At 29.5% G+C, this 24,100-nt stretch overlaps 1 protein-coding gene across 1 annotated transcript; it reads left to right on the forward strand.

The window, feature by feature from the left end:
* The first annotated feature begins 17,215 nt into the window (after window positions 1-17,215).
* On the forward strand, window positions 17,216-22,772 carry LOC137812621 (intracellular protein transport protein USO1-like). Its single transcript, XM_068614739.1, has 9 exons — window positions 17,216-17,689; window positions 18,007-18,207; window positions 18,276-18,398; window positions 18,502-18,539; window positions 18,641-18,749; window positions 19,062-21,302; window positions 21,506-21,643; window positions 21,847-21,932; window positions 22,206-22,772. The coding sequence occupies exons 1-9, from the start codon at window positions 17,621-17,623 to the stop codon at window positions 22,450-22,452; spliced, it is 3,252 nt and encodes a 1,083-aa protein (XP_068470840.1). The 5' UTR covers window positions 17,216-17,620; the 3' UTR covers window positions 22,453-22,772.
* Window positions 22,773-24,100: the final 1,328 nt, after the last annotated feature.

The raw sequence follows: 24,100 nt of genomic DNA on the forward strand, positions 1-24,100 counted from the left end.
TGTTGTACCATACTAATTTCATAACTTCTCATAAGTCTTTGCATTTTTTATATAATTGCATTGTACAATTATATCTCGATCTTATAGTGTAGTATTGTAATTTAAATTTATATACTATTAATTGTATTTATTTTTATGTGAATTTTCAATGTATCTTTTTTATATTGAAGATCTTTCAATTGGTGTGTTAAATTATATATTTATGGGTGATTTGATAGTTGTAAGATGATCACTATTTTGATAAAACCAACAAACTCTCGATTGAATAAGTTATAAATTATTCTGATACCATATTAAAAAGTTCACTATTTCCTAACTCTTACCACTCCCAATACATACTTAACTTCTTTTTCCTCCAAATCATTCTCTTAACATTCTCAATACAGTTTGTAGTTTGTGTGATAGAAAAATTAGTCAAAAATACCCATTTAACCATTCTTTATAATATATAATGATATTTTAAATTAAAATAAAATAAATATAATTTAAATATTAATTTATTGAATTGTTAAGTGAATGTTTTGAGTGTACAAGATATCAGTTGTTAAGTGAATGTTGTGTCTGTTTACTAACTATTTCAATATTTTTTACACTTGTTTGAGCATTAAATATAATATTATTTTATTTTAAATTTTTATTTATTTTTATTTTTATTAATTAAAAAAATATTTTATTATTAAAAGGAATTGTAAAGTGGATTTTAATATGATAAGTTATATTTCCCTTTAGTACAAAAGTTCTAAGCAATTTTTGTTTTAAGAAATTCCATTCTTTTTAATACAATCCAATTAAGTTCAATATCTATTTGATTTAGTTCAAATATTTTTTAGCAGCCCCACCCAATTAATTAGAACATTAAGTATCCTACCTTAAACCTTCAACTCATCAGGTTTATGAACCCTTTCTGACATGCTAAACCCTACTCCATTGCTTAACAATTCCTTTGTCTTTAACTCAGTTTAAATTCATAATATGAAATCCACAACAAATGGAACTTTATAATAATGGAACTAAAGTAATAAAACGAGTTTAGTTTTGAGAAAAAAAATATAATTAATAATTAAAAACTCTTCTAAAATATTTTTTTAGAAAATAATAACTAACCACTAGTAACATTTTTTTAAATTAATGTGATTTTCTTTTATTAACCGTATCTACCTGGAGACTAAGTCAAACGGGTTTACATGGATTGTATGAAAAAAAATACAGTATCACTTAATTACGACTCATTGTATAATTAAAAATTAAAATTCAATTTGTGCTAAATATTTAAAAAATCCTACATAGAATGAATTCTAATTAAGATCAACTTTTACATCAACAAATACATTGAGATTAAACTTGCCTGCCATATTTAATTATTGACATTTTTTTCCATCATTTTCATATCTTCTTATCCTTCATATTAATTATAAAAAAGTCAACTATAATATTTAAAAAAAATTAAATAATAATTTTAAATAAAACATAATCTCATAGTACATCATAACTCACTTTTAGTCGTAACATTTTTATTATTCATCAATCACAGTGTTTAAAAGAATTTCATCATATAAGCTTATATGAAAAAATTAACTAAGAGATTCATTATATTCAGCATTTTTTAATATAAAAATAATTGTTTTTTTAAAATTTTATACTTCATTTTTACATCTAGTTAATTTTTTTATTTTGGAGTTTTGGTTTACAATCTATAAGATATTTCGAGATTTGAAAATACCTTATAGAATTATATAATCCGAAATGTGATTTTTTTTATTGATAAATAAAATTTTTTTTACTTTGCAAAACTCAGTGCTATCACACATTAGAAAAATGAATTTTCTCAAGTAAACAGAGGAGGATATAAGAATTGTGTTTGTTCGAACTTAAAATATACAACAACATCTTTTGAATACCTTTTCATAATCTGCTTTGTGGCAAATTTTCAATTTTGGGAGCTGCATCAAAGATTGCAAATTGAAGAAAAATAAGAGTATTGTTAGAATTTAAAAAATTATGAAAGTGTAAGGAAAATGAGTGTTTAAAGTATAAATTCTAATACATAAGGTAAACTAAATTCGAAATTTGTAAAGAAATATTCTGGATTTAAATTTGCATAAATAAGATAGAAAGAAATAAAAAATTAAAAATGTCGATAAGATTTCCATGAGATATTAGTTATTATGTTTTTTGGATTGTTATTTTTTACTAAACCTTTACATATTCTATTTTTGAGTTTTTTTTTTATAAATTTCTAAAATTTATATTTTTATGATATTTAAATGGGACCAAAACATACCAAACTAAATACATTTGACTAACCCTAAGTCTACATTTTAAGTACAAGATATAAATTTAGTCAACTAAATAGGCACTTGAAAAAGTGCAGATTTATTAATTTATTTAAATGTCATGTTACGGAACAAAAAGTTAAATTCGGATAAAACTTTAAGAAAAATGTGTCAACTTTTAAAATACAGCTCATGAGAGATAAAAAGTTAGGTTGATACTCTATGTTTAAAGATATAGAATTCGTACATTACAATTTTTTTTATGTAAAAATAAATACTTGTTAAAAAATAACTATCCTTTTTTCATGTTTTTGTTTTAGCTTTTTTAAATCCTCCAAATCTAAAAAACAAGTGGCAATGCTCATATCTGTTAGTTTTCACATCTAGCAATGATTAATACTTCAAAAACTGAAAAACAAAATCTAAAACTAAAATAAATTGTTTTGAATAACTTCTCATAATGCTTGTTGTTTTAGTATAATGATTTTAGAATTGAAAAAAAAAATCAATTATAGTTCTGTTAAAAAAATGAAAAACAAAATCATTAATTTGTATCAACGTTACTTTTCTTCAATATATATTAAATTTAAGTGTAAATACCCTACACATATGGTAGTGTCTAATTTTAGATTTTAATGAAAGAAGTGAACTCAACATTACGTTTCTAAATATGTAATAAATGAATCATATTAAATTTAGACTTAAATACAATACACGACTTTAAATTTAGACTTAAATACACTATTTGTTAAACAAAATACACTATTTGTCTAGTTGTAGGTTTCATAAACAAAATACACTACAAGAAAATCATGGGATAGAAACCAATTTTTATAAACGAAAATAATTAGTTGTAATAGTAACTAAATTAGAGACTATTTTATAAACTAAAAAAAAAATAGTTTATATTATTGTTAAATAATTTCTAAATTGGTATGTAATTAACAACCAAGGTTTTAGAGATCAAATTTAGAAAACTAAATAATTGGTAGTTAAAATTCTGGTTGCTAATTAGATACCAATTTAGAAACTATTTAACAATAATAGAAACTAATTTAGAAACTAAATTTTTATTTAGTTTCTAAAATAGTATTAAAAAATGTAGTTAAAATTATAAAAATATTTTTAAAATCAATGTAATTATTATTTCTGAAATTGTGTAATTTAACTGATACATTTACTAATTTATATAAGTAAGGTACCAACTAATAATTTAGTTTTATAATTTATTATAGATTTTTAACATATTATAATTTGCGATTTTTATAATATTTTGTAAATATATTTAATATATTATGTATGGAAAATATTTTTACATCCATATGAATTTTTGAAAGAATAGAAAAAGAAAAAACCTTCTATTTTATATTATATAACTTTAATATATCGTGTCCAATAATTTAATCACTGTGCTAGTTTATTTGGGAAAAATTAGAAAGTATGATTTCTATATTACTTTTGTTAACAAAATATTATGTTCAAACAATTGTATATAATTTTTTTTATTATATATTAAATAATAAATCATATTTATTGTCTCAAGGATTAACAATAAAGTATAAACTTAATTAAATTTTAAGTACCTTATGAATTTATAAATTTAAATATTTGAATTGAGTCAGTATAATTTTTTTTATCTTCAACTACTTAAAATTTCATATTTTTTATTTAATTTTTTCTTTTAAAGAATGATGTAATTATTATATTGTCTCATCATTATATTTACATAAGTAAGAAGAAGGATGATGTTAAATATATATTATGATAACTTAAAAATATAAGTGATTTTTATTTTTTTCATTGAAAACATGTTAGGATTCTCATTGACAATGATCCATTAATAGTTGTATGTGATAATATAAAAGTCATAAAGCAACATGATAACTTTATTATCCAAGTATTCAATAAAACAATAAAACTCAGTTATTTATTGTTTTGAAATATTTTCTAAATTTTAAATTTACGAAACTAAAAGAAAAAAAAATTGGAAATCATAATAGAAGTTAACATTCTTCGTTTTTACAGCAAATAACCGAGCTACTTCTTAATACAGAAATAAAAACTTAAAAAACTTACTGTAATTTTCATAAAAATATACTGTATCTGAAAATATCTTTTTATAATTATTTTTATATCATAAAAAGTTAAAAAAAAAATGTTAAAAATAAGTGGCTCCTAGAGATTCATCTAAGTAAAAACTTGGACATTGGATACTATTTATATAGCATGTGAGAAACCTCCTTCTAAGTCCCACATCGAAACAGTTGAAATTCCACCTGTTTTATGCATCATTATTCTCCTTTCCCAAAATCCCACAAAAAAAGCAGAAGCCGTGTAATCCAAAACATGGGACCATAGCCCATGGTATCCCTCTCTCTCTCTCCATATTAATAACCCTTCAAACCATTCTCCTCTCCCTTAACTACACACTTCTTCTTCCAATTTCTGCAAAATCTTTCATTCTTCCTCAACCACCATTTTCACCATGGATGTATTCATTCCAGAAGACTATGTTACAAAGAGAAGGCTTGAAAAAAAGGCAAAAGCAGCATCTTCACCTTCAGATTTTGGGAAAAGATCAAACTCACATTCCCACAGGAGTGCCATCAATGTCTCTGATGGATCAAAGCCTCCCTTAATCTCCACTGGTTTTTCTGTTGTGGGTGACAACATTGTTTTCACTTGTCTGTCTGCTTAGTTAATCACCATACCTTTTTTTGTTGTAACAGTTCTTGCCAAAAATTTGTACTACCATACACTTTCTAATTGCTCTGTGAGTCTTAACCTAATCAATTAACAACTTACTTGCTCTATGTTTCTGTCTTGTTTTAGCTTTCTCTGTTTTTCCCAGTTCTTCTTCACCTTCCATTCCACTAACTGTGTAAGTCATTATTACATATAAGAAAAGTTATAAAAAGTTATATTTTGATTTTCCTTCTTTATTTATTCTATACAAGTTAATAAAAGAAATTACAGAAAAATTAACCATTGTATAATTTATATGTTGAAGATTTAAATGTAATTAAAGATAATTTAATTAAATATAAAGATAGAGAAATATTCATTATATATTATTATAGACTTTAAATGAATAATTAAAAATAATATTAATATTATTAAGTTATGAAAAATAAAACTATTAATGATAGATAAAAATATTTTTTCCACTCTATTTTTTCAACTATAGAATAAATGGTGGTGATTTTATTACATATGGGTTTATAATAAAGTATTTTTAAAGGCAATTTATATTCAGTATTATAAATATTGTTAAAGGTTATTTTTTAATTAAGTTTGGAGTATCTTCTTGTATACATCATGAGATCTCAGTTTTTATTGGAGAATTATATCAATAAATGATAGTACATTAATTTTGTGTTCTTGAGTTGCATGTGAGTGGCTTGTTATTGGAAGAGAGAAAGAACCAAAGAAATTGGAATGGTTTAGTTTAGTGGATGAGAAAGAAAGGAAAAAGAAAGAAAGAGGAGGTGTGAGAAGCAAACATTTGAGAACAAATCTAACTAGCCCAAACGAAAAACATTGTAAATACAGCTGAAAGCATATCCAGAGCATTTCTTCCTGCACCTCCATGTTCTTTTGCTGCACCCCCATCATCTTCATGCTTTATCAGCTGCAGCACCCTCCTCCTTAAGGCTGCATCATCTCTCTTATGTGGTTCGTTTTTTCTGTTGGAGATAACTGTTACACCTTTTGTCTCTTTTTTGTGTTGGAGATAACTGTTACACCTTTTGTCTTTTTTATTTTCTCAGATTTTTATCTTTTCTAAGTCGCATCATGTATTTTTTTTTTATTTGTTTGGAGAGCACTCCCAAAACCAATAAACCAATAAGAAGATGTAACAAATGTATATGAAAAAAATAGACTATTATAACAAATGTATTTCACCGCGTTCCGTTTTCACCATCAAGGTTGTGTTAACAGAAAATAATAATCTGTCTTTTCATAAGATGGGTTTACACCCGTCATTTTTCATTTATTTATTTAAGTTTATATCTATTTATTTTGTTATAATAATTAATATCACTTATTGGATATTAAAAATACAAGAAAGAATAATAAAACTAAATTAAATTTTAATATTCTAATAAAAAAATATTTAATACTTAACCAAATAAAATAAATATCAACAATATTTTAAAGAATCAAATAATATATAAAAAAATTAATATAAATATAATTTTATATAAAATATTGATCTATAACTAATTTTTATTTCAAAGATACGGATCTCATTTTAAAAGTGTGAAAATAAAAAATAACGGACTAACGGATTTTAAAAGTTAACCCTCCAATAATGGTGGGTTTGATCGATTTTGTCATCTCTAATTACAAAGACCTCCTACCATATTTATTTATTTATTTATATATATATATATATATATATATATATATATATATATATAACATCTAACCACTAGATCATAAACGGATCTAATGCAAGAACACATATACCATCTAATGTTAGACTACAAAAATCTTCTAACTATATAACACGAGGACAGTTTAGAAATTATCTTTCAAACTTTAAATTTTGAAATCCAATTTTATTTTCTAAATTTTAGAGTTAAGAAATTATATTATACAATTTAAAAATAAAAAAACAAATTGAACATTTTTTTCCAAAAGGTAAATTTTCGGTTTTTTTTTCTCTATATAACCTAAAATTTTAAATTGTCTTTTTTCGAATCCAAATTTTGAATTAAAAGAATCATGGAGGTGCAAGAAGAAACTGTCTAGGTGCAAGAAGAAAACGCCCCATTTCAAACTTTAAATTTTTGAAATCCAATTTTATTTTCTAAACTTTAGAGTTAAGAAATTATATTATACAATTTAAAAATAAAAAAACAAATTGAGCAGTTTTTCCAAAAGGTAAATTTTCTTTTTCTCTATATAACCTAAAATTTTAAATTCTGTCTTTTTTCGAATCCAAATTTTGAATTAAAAGAATCAAGGAGGTGCAAGAAGAAACTGTGTAGGTGCATAAAGAAAACGCCCCATGTCCAATTAGGAGTCCAACAGGTATGGGCCAAACCAAACTGGGCTTTGCTGAGCTGTATCCTATTATTGTAGATTAGGCCGAAAAGTATTCACTCCCGAACCAGACAAAAAAACAATAATAAAAAACACAAACAAATTAAAAACCTTTAAAGGCAAATTCTTCCTGCACCATATCAATTTTAACCTTCACCATATCAATTTTTTAAATTTCCAAAACTACCCTCCTGTAACATATCAATTTTTTAAATTTCCAAAACTATCCTTATTCCAAATTAAAAAATCCAAAATAATAATTATAATTGAGAAATAAAAAAATACATGCTGGAAAAAAAATTCTGAACACAAAACTAAAAATACATTCCGGATAAAAAATTTCAGAATTCAAAAATATGTTCTGAAAATTGAAATCTAAAATATTTCATATAAAAGATTCAAAAATAAATTTTCCCATTTTTGTGTAAGGTTATTTTCGTCATTTAGGAGGAGTATTTTTGTCATTTTCTAGAGCTGATTGGGTGCATGCTGAAATTGATATGGTGGAGGGAGAAATTGCCACCTTTAAAACAGCCCTCCATCATGCTATGTTACGTTGTCTAACCATATTTCATGGCTTCTTCTTACTCCACCTCACGATTACTAACTCCACCCCCATACTAACAACAAAAATTATTTATTTTCTTTCCAAAATCATTTTCAAAACAAGTTTTGGAGAACTCATTATGAAAAATATCTTATATATTCCAGAAATCTTATTTAAAAATATTATTATGAAAAAATCATTTTAAAATACATTTTATATATTTAAAAAATTCTGTTATGAAAATCATGTTCCAAAAGTTTATTTTTTCTGAGAATCATGGTCTCAAAAATCTGAAAAGTTTGCTTTTTGAAAGATTTCCAAAACAAGTAATCTAGAAATCCCTTTCATAAAAAATAAATTGGTCATTTTAAAAATGATGAGAGTTCAGTTAGAAGTTTTGGAGATGCAGAATGATCCTATTTTCAGTGTATAAACACAGACAAAACAACAAATTTAAGTTACTTACTATTCAGAGAGAGAAAACCTTATTAAATGAAACAGCTTTTCATTCAAATATTAAAAAAGAGAATGTGAGTTTAATAGAAGTTGGGCTTTTGAAGTGGGTCCAGTGAGACTAGTCCCACATCGACTCAACTCATGTTTTTGTATTGGTATCCTGGGAACAAGCCTCCCATGTGAAATACGTCAATTCGGAAGTCACCAGCCATGCCACAAGTACTTCATAGTATTTTTCAATCAACACAAATAATGCAGTTTCACAAATTAAATCTCTTGTCAAGGGGACAAAAAACTCACCACTTAAAATCATTACCACTTTTCCAATAATCATTTATAGTACTAACACTTTCTATGTTCCTCTGAAGCACCTTAGTAACATTTTACCTTGTTTTACGTACCTAGGATTGTTTCACTATGCCGTTGTACAGATTTTTGGGTATTTCAAAATTCAAATTTGAATAACATGAATAGTAGAATGGTGTGACCATTCTCACTGTATTAATCTGTGAAGCCATATTATATGGTTGTGTATTTATGAATGAGTTTTTTGAATATATATATATAGCTCCAAACCCATACCCTTTACATTCTCGTTTTACTGTGTGATGAAAATTAAAGGAAACACAGACAGAAGCACAAGCGCAAGGGTTCTTTCATCACGTGAGACCTATAAATCTTTGGTTGTACAGCATGTGATTTTTTCTTTTTCTTTCATTTCTTTTGCACAACTATATATACCTTCGCATCTATTCTTTTTTGCTTTCTTTATCTCACTCTTTTTTTTCATTTTTCAGCGCCATAAGGTGTTTCCAATTCCAAAGGGTGCAAATGGGGCAACACAGATCGTGGTGTGAGTGAGTGTGAGAGAAGTTTTGGTGGCCCACTTACACTTTGATCTTTTTATTGCAAAATGGGGTGTCTGTGAGTTTTAGTGTGCTGGATTATGCATCATGGATCATGGGGTCGACCACCTTCACGTGACCACCTTCACTATGTTGCCCTTCATGCTTGTCATGTGTGTGTGCACACACACAACACAACCTCATCATCATCATCATCTCTTATTCTCATCTTGTCTTTATCCAACTGAAAAAGAAATAAAGCTAAAACAAAAGTGTTTTAGTAGTTTCAGTGATAATGATCAATTTCTTAACTGAGTAAATCAAAGACCCTGAAGATTTCACATCTCATTGTTGTCACATTACAGACAGTGATAAAGTGAAGCAGATAAACTCACTAAACCAAATTCACGTGAGAAATAACAAAAGCAGATCAAAACCAAAGCTGCACACTTCTCTCTCGGACCACATCTGATGTGTTCAGACACGTTTGTCTGTTTCCTCTAAAGTGCCAAAGCCAGGTGGTTATGCATTGTTTTATATGTTTTCCCCCATTACAATTAAACCTTGTTAATTAACAAAGTGGCGTTTTAATAATTCTGTAACAATTAAGTACAAAGGGATTATAATTTAGTTGCAACTTGCCCATATACTTCATTAACTTTGACAGAATAAGAACACAAACTGATCAATAATTTTAGTTATTATTCAAGAAACCATAGTGGGTTGATTGTTGATATTTATATATATATAACTGGACTTTGAGATTAGGAAGATGTTAAAGTAAATTAATAATAGAAATGTTCCCTTATAGTTGGTAGGTTGAATTCTCTTGTTGTTGAAGCAAGGGATCCAAAACATAGTCAATGATTCCCGCATGACCATATCCTTCATATATGATGAAAAGGTCAAGACTCACATGTAAGAAATTCTATGATCTGCACATTCTTCCTTGCAAATAATTTGCTTTAGCACTATAGGCTATAGCTACCTGTTGTTCATAACTCACTTCGAGTGTTGAGCCATTCCATCTCTGAAATGCCCACGTTAGAGCGTGATAGTGAATATACCTTTCCCTATAGCACAGTAGCATGACAGACAATTGATGTGAATAATGAGTTGGAAAAGGAAGAAGAAAACATTAATTGTAGAATTAGAACATTAATAACAAATCAGTTGGCATGTCTAGTTGGTTCTTGGGTAGTCATGGAGGTAGGTGGAAACTATGAAATTGCCCTAATCCATATCCTAATTAAGCACTTCCATTTCATTGCTTATTCATTCTAAAGATCATTGCCCAATAATAAACCCCAAAAGGCTTCCTTTTTGTGATTTGAGGGAGGTAAATGCTCATAAGATGCTAAGCATGAACCAATAATACTAATCTTGCAAAATTCTTAATTTTTTGGCAAAGCTCAAAAGTGGAAATCATAATGAATAAAGTGGATTAAGGGTCCCCCTCGTTGAAAATGTGGAATGGGACCAACTGGGTTGCCAGCGATGATGATGCTCTGAAAAATAGCATCATTATATAAGGTAGAAACATCAACATCTTTATGGTTCCCACTTTTGTGTCTCATAAGATGGACCTGTGTCTCAAACAGTCAAGTCTCAATTAGTTACCATGCATCTTTAGTTTAATTTTGTGGCAACTAATAATCCAAACTTAATCACAATCACAATCACAGACAACCCCTTTCATGGTGAGCTAGTGAGTTAATTAGGCTTGGTCTTTGGGCAAACCCCAAATTTATTCTCACTTTGCTTCTTTGGTTGTGGATTAGACCTTTGGATTACACTTCCAAACCTAACTAAACTATTCAGGAAACACCACTCAAATCTGCAGTTAGCCACCAAACCAAAGCGTGATTGTTGGATGTTCTAAAGGAAAATCATTTTGCCTTAAAACAATATAAGCTTTTTTTATTCAATGTTTAAAACTTTAGTTTTTAATGGATCTACTCTTTTCTACTAAAAAAATTAAATTATTTTCCTATGCAAAAGTGTTACCATTAATTTCTACCCCCATAATCTCTTTTAAGAAAATGTACGGATTTTTTTACTATGAAAATTTTGCAAGAAAATATGCAAAATCGATATCATTAAAGAATGTGGTATAGAGATTTAGATATATTCATTTTAGTATATACAAATAAGTTTAAGTTGTTGTATCACATATATTAAGAAAAATATAAACATAGACAGTCTTGTCTAAATAGTTGTATTCTTTAAATGAGATGAAGAATAATTAGTGTGGAAATAATTTTTTTCAAAAAAATTATTTTTAAATGCCTAAAATTACATATCATAAGGGAGGGAGTACAATTTAATTATTCGCAACAAGTGGCCACTAAACTAAAGATTGATTAATTCTTCAGAGACAGTATAAAATTAATTAGTTCATGGTTTTCTCTTTCAATTTCAAAATAATTATTCCTGGTCAGTCCTATGTAAAAATTAAAGGACTGGTAAACATCTAATTAAAAAAATTATTTTTTCATTGGATATTTATTTCAATTTTATTCTATTGTTCTTTTCATTTCAGTGAGTTAAATACTACCTTAATTTAACATCTTAAACATTATTTATCATTCGTATTTATCATTTCAAATCACACATGTATCTTCAACTAAAATATACAGTGAAATTAAGTAAGCCTCTTTTTTTTTTGACAAGTGTTTATTTTCTTAAAAAGAAGCAGACATGTATTAATTGAAGAGAAGCCATGACACCAACTTAAGCTTTGAATTGGTGTGTAGATGGTGAGAGGAAGGAATATTTGATGGAAGTGGAGTTATTTTTGGGTTTAATGGGAGAGAAGTTTGATGCAGTATTGAGAGAGAGTTAAAACTGGTTTAGACTTAAACTAGCATAGGTTCTACCTTGTACTCAGCCAAGAGAGAGGTAGCGTAGAAACAAAAGGTGGTGTTTGCCTTTGTTAAAAGAGGCAAACATTAGCATAGGTTCTACCTTGTGATTTGATTGTTTCCATGAATAGGGTTTTGCAAGCATTGTTGATTACACTTACACACAGTATGTGTCAAGGTGAAAGTGCAAGAAGATGGACCCCAGTTTAAAGAGCTGTGTACTGTGGTTAGGTTTGGCAGTTGTGGTGTGCATTGAAAGTTCATAGCTGGACTTTCTTCACTGGTTCTGGTAGGTCCCTCCAATGGAGATGTTTCTCACTTCTTAGCAATGTATTTTTTAATTAATTAAAATTATTTCATATGTCTTATCAATGTTTTACATTAATTCAAAAGTGGACGTCATTCACTGATTTTTATATTGTAATGTGATAAATACTTTTTAATATAAAAAACAATGTTTAATTTCAAATTGTTAGTGATACAATTTTGTGCAAAACTCATTATGGTTAAAAAAAAATATTATATTTCACTAATAGGAGTGATTATGGAATGGAAGAAGTACTTTTTATTTTCTAATAATGAGCATAATGTTTTGGCAATACATAGTGATATTGGTTTGATGGGTTTTTACATAAAAATATTTTTTTATAAAAAAAATTATGAGACATTCCCAATCATTATAAAAAAAAACATAAAAAGAAAATCAAAAGACAATTGCTAGATTTGGGAACCTTTTAACACCTCTCAACAGAAAACAACACTGATCCTACCTACAATTAATTTACATTCCTAAGATTGGTGTCAAGATTAACCAACATGAAACACCCTTACAACATAGAGTGATTCTAAACCAATTTGTGATTCCACTCCTCTCCATAATGTATGGATATAATGTAAGATAATCAAATGTTTTTATTTAAAATGAAAAGATGAAAACTAACAAGAAAAAGTATCCAAGTTTAATAACTTATGAAAAAGGTAAAAATGGTTATATAATTAACCATTTAAACTTTTTTTTTCTCACACCATATCACTGTGAAAGAGTAAATAGGAAATAGTAAAAGTTATTGAGAAAAAGGTTGCATGAAAGATACGTAGTTTGTGAAGTTAGAGTGAGTGTGCAGATGCAGGCTATGAGGTAGGAAGTTGAAATGGAATATGGACTAAGTAGTAATGAGTGAACTAAAACCCTGTGAGCTTTAAAGCCAAGTTAATTGAAAGCACAATGAAAACTACTTCTGCCTCACCTCAACACTCACCACTCTCACACATCCACCTACATATATCTACCCTTCACCTTCTTCATCCCCCCACGTATTCTTCATCTTTTAAATGATGGAATCTTCGCAATTATTTTTCCCAGGGCTTCTGTTGGTGGGTGTACATCTTTAATGACTCTTCACTGGTCCCTTGGGTTTCAGCTAATGTATCAACAATACAGACACCCACGTATGTGGTAACTATATGTTTTCCACAATGTGTTGGTCCATAAACATATAATTCTATAGTGATTTCGACACTTCTGTTCAACTTTTATCTCCTGGTGTTACTCATCAACATATTATAAACCTCTCACAACCATGTGACCTACATGATTTAACAAGTCATTTGCCATGTTTCACTGCTATTAGTTTAATGATCAAAATGTATTGACTATAGGCATGGAGCTGTTTTTATTAGAGGTCTATTGCACCCACTTCAACGTTTATCACCTCGTTTTCTTAACTCTTAAATGTGTGAAATAAATGTACTCGAAAACTTCAGCTATAGAACTATTTATTTATTCCCACACTGCTTAAATCTTAACTACACTCTTCTGTTTTTTAGTACTATATTGTAATGTCGTGTTGGACTCAAATTGGAAACCAAGGTAGACATTTATGAAATTTTTAATATAAAATTCATTTTTATTGTTTTAATAACATCACTTTCTTTTACTAAGTGCTTTATGAAAGAATAATTTAGAATAAGTGCTTTATGAAAGAATAAATTATGAATAAAACTAAATTTCTTAAAAAGAAATCTAGTTTTTTTTTTCCTCAAATCTATTCGATATGGTATCAGATAATCTTACGAAATAAACTTTTAAATCTAATTCAAGATTTAAAATGAGATTAATAGTCGGTGATATGATATTCATGAATGGTTTGATAGCGAGTGACTATATACTTATGAATGATCCAACAGCAGTCCAATAGCAGATGACACAATATTTATGGATGGTCAAATAATGAGTGACGATATATTTCTGGATGGTCCGATAGCGGTCAAATAACGGGTGACATGATCAATCCAACAAACTATGCTAAAATAACTCTAAATAACCTTAACATTATTTAAGAGTGGTATTTAATCATGACTCAACTTTACAAAATTAATTGAGATTTATACTCACTTATATAATATAAACTGACTTGATATCTAGTAAATGTCAGATCTCATATAATAAAAAAATGTTTTACATTATATTAGTGATTTTTGAAATATTAATAAAATATTATATATACGTTGATAAACTAAATAATTTTTTTTCAAAAAAAAAAACACTTCCTCAATTTCACATACTATAAAGAAAAGTTCACAGGTTTATAATAAATATTACTATTTATGCATGTCGATTTATTACTATTAGACAAAAGTAGTCAATAATCAGTTGGAAAAAATTATGATTTCAGACTCTATCATGATAATGATTACGCATTGAAAACGAATCTCAAGAATTTTTTTGAAACAATTGTATCTATTTTGTTTTTGTACATATTTATATAATAACGTATTTATATATAGTACTTGAGGTAAAATGTTAAAACCTAACCGTCTTAAGATAAGGGAAGGAATGTAAGAAACTTTATATTTTCAAAATACTTCCGTCCCTCTTTGTCCGATTCAGTCGAGGGTAAAACGGGTATTTTAGAAAATCGGTATTACATCAGTAAAAATCATCAAAATTGGTCCAATAGGAAAATTGATAAAATTCAATTTAATAAAAAAATTTAATTTATTTATATTTTCTTAAAAATAACCTAAAATATTTATATATACACATTTTATCATAATAAATATTTACATATATTGTTTAAATTTCAAGATAAATATGAAGCATAATTTTATTTAACTTTTATATGTATCTTCCTTTGTAACGTGTAAAAGTAGAAGGAAAATGTTAAATAATTTGTATACAAGTCAATATTCAAATATCTTTATTATATTATTTTTTTCATGCTGATATAAAAAAATGTAAATTAATGTATTATTTATCCATTTTTAATTATTAAAATTATTGTCATTAATATCAGTTTGATCTCAGTTAAGCTATTCAATCTTAACCTAGTATCTTAACTGAATTAATGCCCAATTAGGTTTTAAAAACATTGGTTTTTATACATATTAATTAAAATAAAAGTGTGACTGTGAATCAGTAATAAAACCAAACTCAAACATGTTAAATCATAATAATATAACCTATATTTATCTTTATTCTTGTGGTTAACATTCTATGGCTTTGTTTGACACATGAAAACACAAACTTTTATAAAAAAAAATGCATTTGGTAAGAGAATAATCTGAAAAAATAATATCATTAATTTTTAGCGGAAACATAGAAAGTGCCAATAACATCATCATATTTTTCGAGTGCCTATAGGATTCCTAAGCTATCTCCAAATTTTTTATAGTTAAGATGTCATTTTCATGACAGAAAAAAAAACACACAAAATATTGATTGTTGTGCTTTTTTTTCCCTCGCAATTATTTACATACAATTTCAACCAAAATATGCACGTACATTTGTCGGCAGCTGACAGATTATATACATAGATATAGAATTATTCTCACACTTTAGCCTCAAATACCCTCCACATAAACAAATTGGTAATATCTTATAAAATTTTGACATGATATTTTTTTTTTATAAAATGATGTTTTAGAGAATAATTATTAACTAATTTGTTTTTATCCACACAAAAAGTCACACACAGAGGTGAAACTAGTGGGAGAGAATGATGCACTGAAAGCTGGGTTGCTTATTGTGATTATTTTTGGGGGTCCAGATGTCAAATTCCACAGGAAATTAAGAGATGAAATTAAGAAAAATACACAAAAGTACACTCTTAAGTGGGTCCTCTTAATTCAAGCATCCAATACAATAAATAATATGATAATGACTAAATAAAAAGAATCCAATAAGACAATAAGAAAACTTGCATCAATGACATGATTATCTTGTATATTTGGATTTTCAATAAGCTACCTTCTTGATTTTCATAAGGAGCTTTTTACCTTTTTTTTTCTTTGGTGGATTATGAACTTTCTTTACATCATAACCAGTTCCAGCATTTTATGAAGAACATTAACTATTCACTAAATCGTAGAACAACTTAGCACAATTAAGTGGTGGCCTCAACAAGGACGATCGTACATAAATATTTTCATTGAATTTGTGTTTATTTATAGTAAGTAATTGGTCTAAAATGTTTAGACACATTTTCAGCATTAGTAGCATCAAAGCTCTTCATCTCTCTCATGTACCAAAATCAGAAGAAGCAAAAAAGAAAAAAAGAAAGGAACATTGTTATTTTCGAAAGTACAATTGTTAATCTTCCTGTGAAAAGTCATATTCCGACACTTGTACAATTCGATAAAGATGAAGAAAAATTCCACGGTTTAATCTTGCACGTGGTATTTTTTTTTTCAATGAACACACACAATGTCTCCAAATTATCCAGCATGATTTTTTTTCACAAATTAACCCAGGAGATTTTAATTTCAATGTCTCTGAGCAAAAGAGGCAAATTTGTAATACATAAACCCAGTAAAAATTGTTTTTCTTTTAATTTCAGGACAATGTCACTATTCCAACGACCCACTTCCTTAATTTCTTTTTGTTTGGTTCGAAATTCCCTTTCATCCATCATTGTTAACAATGTAATGCAAATACCTCGCAGGAATGTGGAAAATCATTTTTTTATATATCGCGGGGCAGGTAAATTTTTTACAATAATTTTAGAATAAGGAAAAGAGACAACCTACAAAACCATCATTATTAACTAATAATGACACCTCTCCTAAAACGAAAACCATATACCCATTAATTATTAAATAATTTGTGTACCTCTTGTTAAAAAATATACAGAGCAATAGACATATTTATTTCTTAAAATGGAATTAAAACATTGATTAATAAAAGAAATAAAACACAGAAGGTTCGAATTAAATATTAAATTGTTAGACGCATGTGTCACCTGGTTTCTTGAAAACTGTTCCAAAGACACAAGACAAGAACATCACATATGAGATGAGATCTACTGACTCTGTTTGCTTTCGATTTTTCAGAGGTCGCTCCTCTCACTTTCCCTCCTTAACAGGTTTTCGTTTCAACGTCACTTCACTCCACCATTGTGTTCAGAACCGCTGAGACTGAGCTCAGCGAGTTTTTTCCACGTGGACCACCGGAGCAGCATTTTCCGGCGGGTTTTGGGAGCTCCGGTTGATGACGTGGCTTTCCGGTGACAAAAATCTATCTGGGTTGTGGGATCAGTGACATGAGAAGCTGAGTCGGTGGAGTGGTGTGGCTTGTGAGCGAAGATGTTCAGATGGAGGAGTGAGAGACACAAAGTCAAAGCTGTTTTCAAACTCCACTTCCATGTCACCCAGGTAGCTAAACTTGGCTTCATTTCACAATGGAAGTATTTTGTTGATTAAATTGGGAACTTTTATTCGTTTAATTTAGTGAGGGTCAATTTCTCATGACGAACCAAAGTTCGAATTTGGCCAGAGAGTGCCCACGGTTAGTATCTGAACAGGATTGTTCCGCAAGGAAGATGAATGTGGGAATTAAAAAAAGAAATATTTTAAGTTCGTTTCCCTTGGTCCTGTTTGATTTTTCTGATGGGGTGCAATGCAGCAAGTGGGTCTGTGAAATGAGAAGGTCAAACAGGAGAATTTGACTTTGTGGTTGGTGTGATTTTCAGATGGTGCAATCTGGGGTGGAATCTTTGGTGCTGTCTATAGTTCCAGGGGACATTGGAAAGGTAACTACGAGGCTAGAGAAAGCAGCAATTCATGGTGGAGTTTGTAGATGGGAGAATCCTGTCTTCGAAACAATCAAGCTTTTTCAGGAGCCTAAGACTGGGAAATTCAGTGAGAGAGTATATTATTTTGTGGTTTCAACGGTAAGAGTTTGAAATTTTCTGTTTTTGGTTGGTTATGTGTGTCAGATTGTGATCTGGTTTCTGTATAGGGTTTATCAAAAGCTAGCTCCTTTGGGGAAGTCTCTGTAGACTTTTCTGAGTACGCTGAGGCTACGAAACCTTCCACTGTTTCTCTTCCCATCAAGAATTCTCTTTGTGAAGCCGTCTTGCATGTTAGTATTTGGTCTCTCCCTTTTTCTTATAAAAAAAATTGTGTAGAGTGTTTTTTACTGCAATGCTGATTTCAGTAATTCTGATTTGTTGCTTAATGGACAGGTATCAATCCAGAGGCTGCAAGAAAATAATGATAAAAGGTATGGTAGATTACTACGGATATTTTTATCTTCAGGATATAGAGTTTGCCTCTAAAGTGATTTTGATGATGTGGTTTCTTCTTGTCAAATAACATTTGCAGACAGCAAGAGGATTGTGAAGATACCGAACTAAAGCCCAATGATAGAAGTTTGAGGACCTACTTGAGCAATGGAGAGATAGATGCACGCTCGAAAAGTGATTCTTCTGAAGTAAGGTTTCACTCGTTGGGGCTAGGAGCCTAGGATAACTTTGGCTTGTTTATATGTGGCAGTCTATAAAAGATCAAAACTAAATTTTATTTTCTTTACTTTTTTTCTTTGAAGATTTGTTGTGGTAGTGGGGTGGGTTTAGGTCTGTGGATATTTTACTATGATCTTTCATACTTGAAAATTTCCTCATTAAGTAAATTCAACTGTCATGTATACTTTCTAAGTGCAAAAGTTGTTTGTTTTCTTTTCTTCTATTTTGGAGGTCGAAGTTGTATGGAAATAATTAGATTTACTCTTTCAACGCTTTCACAGGATGTGTCTGCCAAAGCAAATGCCAATGGAGCTGAATTGAGCGCTGATTGTAGGACATCTAGTGGATCTGACATTACAACGTTAAGTTCTGATGGAAGTTCTGGACTTGACACACCCCGAGAACTAGGACTAAGAAATGGTGGCATCCACCCCAACAACAATGGTTTTCTTTCAGATTTGAGCCACACATCTGAACCCCAAAAAGCTGCTGTAAATGATATTCATCAGAGATCACAGTGGGACTGGTCAGCTGGTTCAGAACACAGTTTGAGTTCGGATGGGTCAACAAATGTTTCTCAGGATGCTCTTCCTAGGGAAAGATCTCATCAAGCATCTGATGTGGAAATTGAAAGACTCAAGGCTGAACTTGCTGCTTTGGCCAGGCAGGTGGATGTGTCAGACTTGGAACTGCAGACTCTAAGGAAGCAAATTGTAAAGGAAAGCAAAAGAGGACAGGAGCTCTTCAAGGAAATCATTTGCGTGAAAGAGGAAAGAGATGCACTCAAGATTGAATGTGACAATCTCAGATCTTTTCGTAAACGAATGGAGGAGGCCAAAGTGAGTAACAGGGCACCCCTGGATAGTGGGGATCTTTGTACTCTTGTGGAAGAAATTAAACAAGAATTGAAGTATGAGAAGGAGCTGAACGCAAATCTCCAATTACAGTTAAAGAAGACACAAGAGTCGAATGCTGAACTAGTTCTTGCTGTGCAGGACATGGATGAAATGCTGGAGCAGAAAAATAGGGAAATATGTAGTCTTTCCAATAAGCAGGAAGAGGGTAGAATTTCCCGTGAGTCAGGGGAAAAACTCTCTAATTCTGAAACGGATGATGAACAGAAAGAATTGGAAGAGCTAGTTAAGAAGCACAGCAATGCTCAGGAGACTCACTTACTTGAGCAAAAGATTATAGATCTCTATGGGGAAATAGAGATGTATAGGAGAGACAAAGATGAGTTAGAGATGCAGATGGAGCAGCTTGCACTAGACTATGAGATATTGAAACAGGAAAACCATGATATTGCATATAAGCTGGAACAGAGTGAACTGCAAGAACAATTAAAATTGCAGTATGAATGCTCGTCTCCTCTTGCTGTTGATGAAGTTGATGCCCATATTCAGAATCTGGAAAATCAACTCAAGCAACAGTCAGAAGAACTCTCAGATTCTCTGGCTACCATCAAGGATCTTGGAACCCAAATCAGCCGATTAGAGGAAGAACTAGAGAAACAAGCCCAAGGATTTGAAGCTGATCTAGGTGCCGTGACAAGTGCCAAAGTTGAGCAGGAGCAAAGAGCCATTCGTGCAGAAGAAGCATTGCGAAGCACCAGACTTAAAAATGCTAACACTGCTGAGAGGCTTCAGGAAGAATTTAAAAGGCTCTCAATGCAAATGGCCTCTACATTTGATGCCAACGAGAAGGCTGCCATGCGGGCATTGACAGAAGCAAGTGAACTTCGTGCACAGAAAAGACTAGTGGAAGCAATGCTGCACAGAGTCAATGACGAGCTTCAGTCAGCCAAAGCTGATTATGAGGTAAAACTGGATGAACTTTCGAAGAAAATAGACATGATGGCAGCTCAGAAACAACAGATGTTGTCGGAAATTGACGACAAGTCCAAGCAGCTTGAAAATCAGCAGAAGCGTGAGGAACAAGTTAGTAGGGATTTCTTTGAAGAGATCCAGATGCTAAAAGCCGAAAATGAAAGGCTTAAAGTGGAGATTTCATGCCTCTCCGAGCAAGTAGAGCAAAAAGATATCTTAAGAAATGACTTGGAACTTATGAAGAAATCGCTTGAGGAATCTGAGGCTCGGTTACAGAGTAGAACGGTGGAAAGAAATGAGCTGGTGAGTGAAATTGCTTTGTTGAAAAAGGAAGCAGAAAGGTCACTTGATGGGCTAAATAGGATGAAGCATCTCAATGATGAAAAAGAGATGGAGACTAGAGTCTTGCTGTCAGAGCTAGAAGCACTCAGAGCTCAATATAGTGACTTGAAAAGGGCTTGTATTGAGGATGAAGATGAGAAAGAAAATCTAAGAAAGAATGTTTTCCAGCTAAAGGTTGAACTTAAGAAGAAGGACGATGCATTAACCAACATCGAGAAGAGGTTCAAGGATAGCAATGGACGCACACCACTTTCTGATGGAACCAAACCAAATTTAAAGAACAAAAAAGGTGCTCCAATTCCTCAGAGTGCAAAAGAAATAGCAAATCTGAGGGAGAAAATAAAAACGCTTGAGGTAATAACTTCAGAAATCCCAGTAGTTTGAAGAGATAGATAGGGTAGGTACTTTGAGAAAAATTCTTGATCCCCAAAAGCTAATTCTTCTATTGATATTTTCTTCTACCACACATCATTTCGTTTGCCTACATTTTCCTAGGATAGTTTGTTTAGCTCTAGCTGTTGAGGGAAGTATATTAACACAAGAGTTATTTGTGGCAGGTCATGATAAAGTCCAAGGAAACTGCTTTAGAAATGTCAGCTTCTTCATTTTTGGAGAAGGAAAAGGATCTCCAATCCAAAATTGAGGAATTGGAGGACAAAGTGGAGGAATTCAATCAGAGCATCACTTTGCAAAAGGTATACTTATTAACATAGCTCAAGCAATTTGCCAACATAAATAAAATGTACTGATGAATGATGGAAATAAGAATATTCCAACTATTTTTTTTATTTACCACTAATCTTAGGCAAGGTTTCATAGTATGAATTATTGCATTGTTGGTATATGACGTTCTTGAATCATATCAGCAATAAATATAATTGTCTTACACTTCAAACAGGTTGTTGAGGATAGGGGTGTTACTACTTCAAATGATACTACAAGCGTGGCTGAGGAAAATGGTGTTGCATTGACATTGTTCAAGAGGTGTGTGTCCTTTATATTTTCTGTACAACATAGTAGACAGAACTTAATACCTGTTATGATTACTTAGTTTGTCTATGAGTATAAGATGGAGGAATCACATTTGGAATGTGGAAGTTATAATATGTTACTAATAGTTTCTGAAAATCACATTGAAGAAGTGAAAAATTACATTTGAAACGTGAAACTAGACATGTTATATGTTACTCTTACATGTAAACTTGGAATTGAAGCTATTCATGTGTTTCATTATTGATCATTTTCTGTCCATGGCAGTAATTTATATTTGTCGGAGAAAGAAGCAGAAATATCCACAATGGATAATAATGGAGGTGGCAATCTTTGTGAAACTTTAGCTGAATTATCGCTGTTGAAGGAAAGAAACAACTTAATGGAAACTGAGCTTAAAGAGTTACAACAAAGATACTCAGAAATGAGTCTCAAATTTGCAGAGGTAGAAGGTGAAAGACAAAAGCTTGTTATGACTGTACGAAACCTCAAGAATGCTCGGAAGGCTCAATGAATAGTTCAAATTCATGGCTTTAAGGCACTGAAAATGGAAATAGATAAAATGAATAAATTAATGTGTACACTGGCAAGATAAATATGCTTTTTCTTCCCCTTCTGAACCGTAAATGCGTGCCATAGGGGTACCATTTTATAGAGTTATTGTAGCAGTTTGTGATGTTTTTAAGTGCTTTTTAGCTACCAATAGTGTTCATCAGTTTTTTCATTGTATCTTTTTTTTTTTTTTTTTCATTATGCGTTTATATATACATATTCTTTTATTGTATCCTTTAACTCAAATATGATATAATACAAATGAGCATTTCTTTCATTGTACACCTTTTTGTATTGTATTTACATTTACATTCAGATTGTTTTATTGCACTTCATTGAAGTTAAAGTGGAATAAAAACCAGCATAAATACCCCTGCAATTGTTATATGCAGTAAAATTGGACTGTGGTTTCAGGTGTTATTTATAATTATAATGTCAGTAATTCAAATTTGGAATTATAATTTGCCTAATCATTACTCATAAAAATTAATCTTACAGTTATGACATAAGAATATCCAAACAATGTTTAAAAATTAAAATCAATAAAAAAAATGAAAATGAATATATCTTCTATTAAAAAATGAAATGTTTTGAGTGAAGGAGAAACCCAAGCCATATAAATTGATGGGGAGTCTATAATCTGGAAAAATATATTTTTGATAATCATCTTTTCTTTAAACATCTGTTTAACGATTTTTTTAATACTAAAATATTAATTAATTAAATTATTTAATAAAAAATAGTAAAAAAAAGTTGTAAAATGGTTATATAGAAAAATATGAGTATCAACATGTCATATCTTTTATAATTTTTTACTGAAAAAAATTCACCAATGAACAAATTATAAAGATGAATATTCATCCAGACAAGGACTAAAATAATATGTACAAGTAGTTTGAACTTGCCAAATACAACCCTAACAACATTAAATAAGAAGAAATTAGAATTTATATTTGACTTGTAAGAAAATCACTTAGCCTTAACTAGTTTATTTAAATTTAAGTTTTTAAATCTATAAAACTTAAACTCAATGCCTTAACTAATTTATTTATTTCTTCTATAACTTATTTATTTCTTTTAAATCCCTCTTTAAAGAACACTGCATTTTTTAGATTAAACAATAATTTATAAAGTAATATTATTAATAAATAAATAAATTATTGCTTATATATTTTCCTTTTAAATGTGTAAACTTTTATAATAGAGTTTTTTTTTATGAAATGAATAAGTAATTCATACATTTTAAATTTCACATTTCAGAATACTTTTTCAAGATATGCAATTCATAATATATTTTGTAGATTTAAAAATATCTTTTAAAATGTACAATCTATAATATTTTTTTTATTTTGTATTTCAAAATGTAAATTTTAGAATAAAAAAAATTATATCCATGAATGTACATTCTGATTTTACATTATAAAATACATAATAAAAAAAAATGCATTCTGTAATGTACATTTTGTGAAAAAAATATATTTCATAATATATATTTTGAAATAGAAATATATTCTAGGATGTATATTTTGGAATAGAAAATAAAAAATGTATTCTAAATTATACCTTTTAGAATACTTAATTTGTATTTTAGAATGCAAAATTTGTATTAT

Source organism: Phaseolus vulgaris, chromosome 2, assembly GCF_000499845.2.
Source record: "Phaseolus vulgaris cultivar G19833 chromosome 2, P. vulgaris v2.0, whole genome shotgun sequence".
NCBI classification, from domain to species: domain Eukaryota; kingdom Viridiplantae; phylum Streptophyta; class Magnoliopsida; order Fabales; family Fabaceae; genus Phaseolus; species Phaseolus vulgaris.

Excerpts from the sequence above, each read along its gene's own strand:
- LOC137812621 (XM_068614739.1), top strand. The coding sequence starts at position 17,621 with ATGTTCAGATGGAGGAGTGAGAGACACAAAGTCAAAGCTGTTTTCAAA. Across the intron at positions 18,540-18,640 it reads CAAGAAAATAATGATAAAAG|ACAGCAAGAGGATTGTGAAG; the intron begins GTATGGTAGATT and ends TAACATTTGCAG. Across the intron at positions 21,933-22,205 it reads GCATTGACATTGTTCAAGAG|TAATTTATATTTGTCGGAGA; the intron begins GTGTGTGTCCTT and ends TGTCCATGGCAG.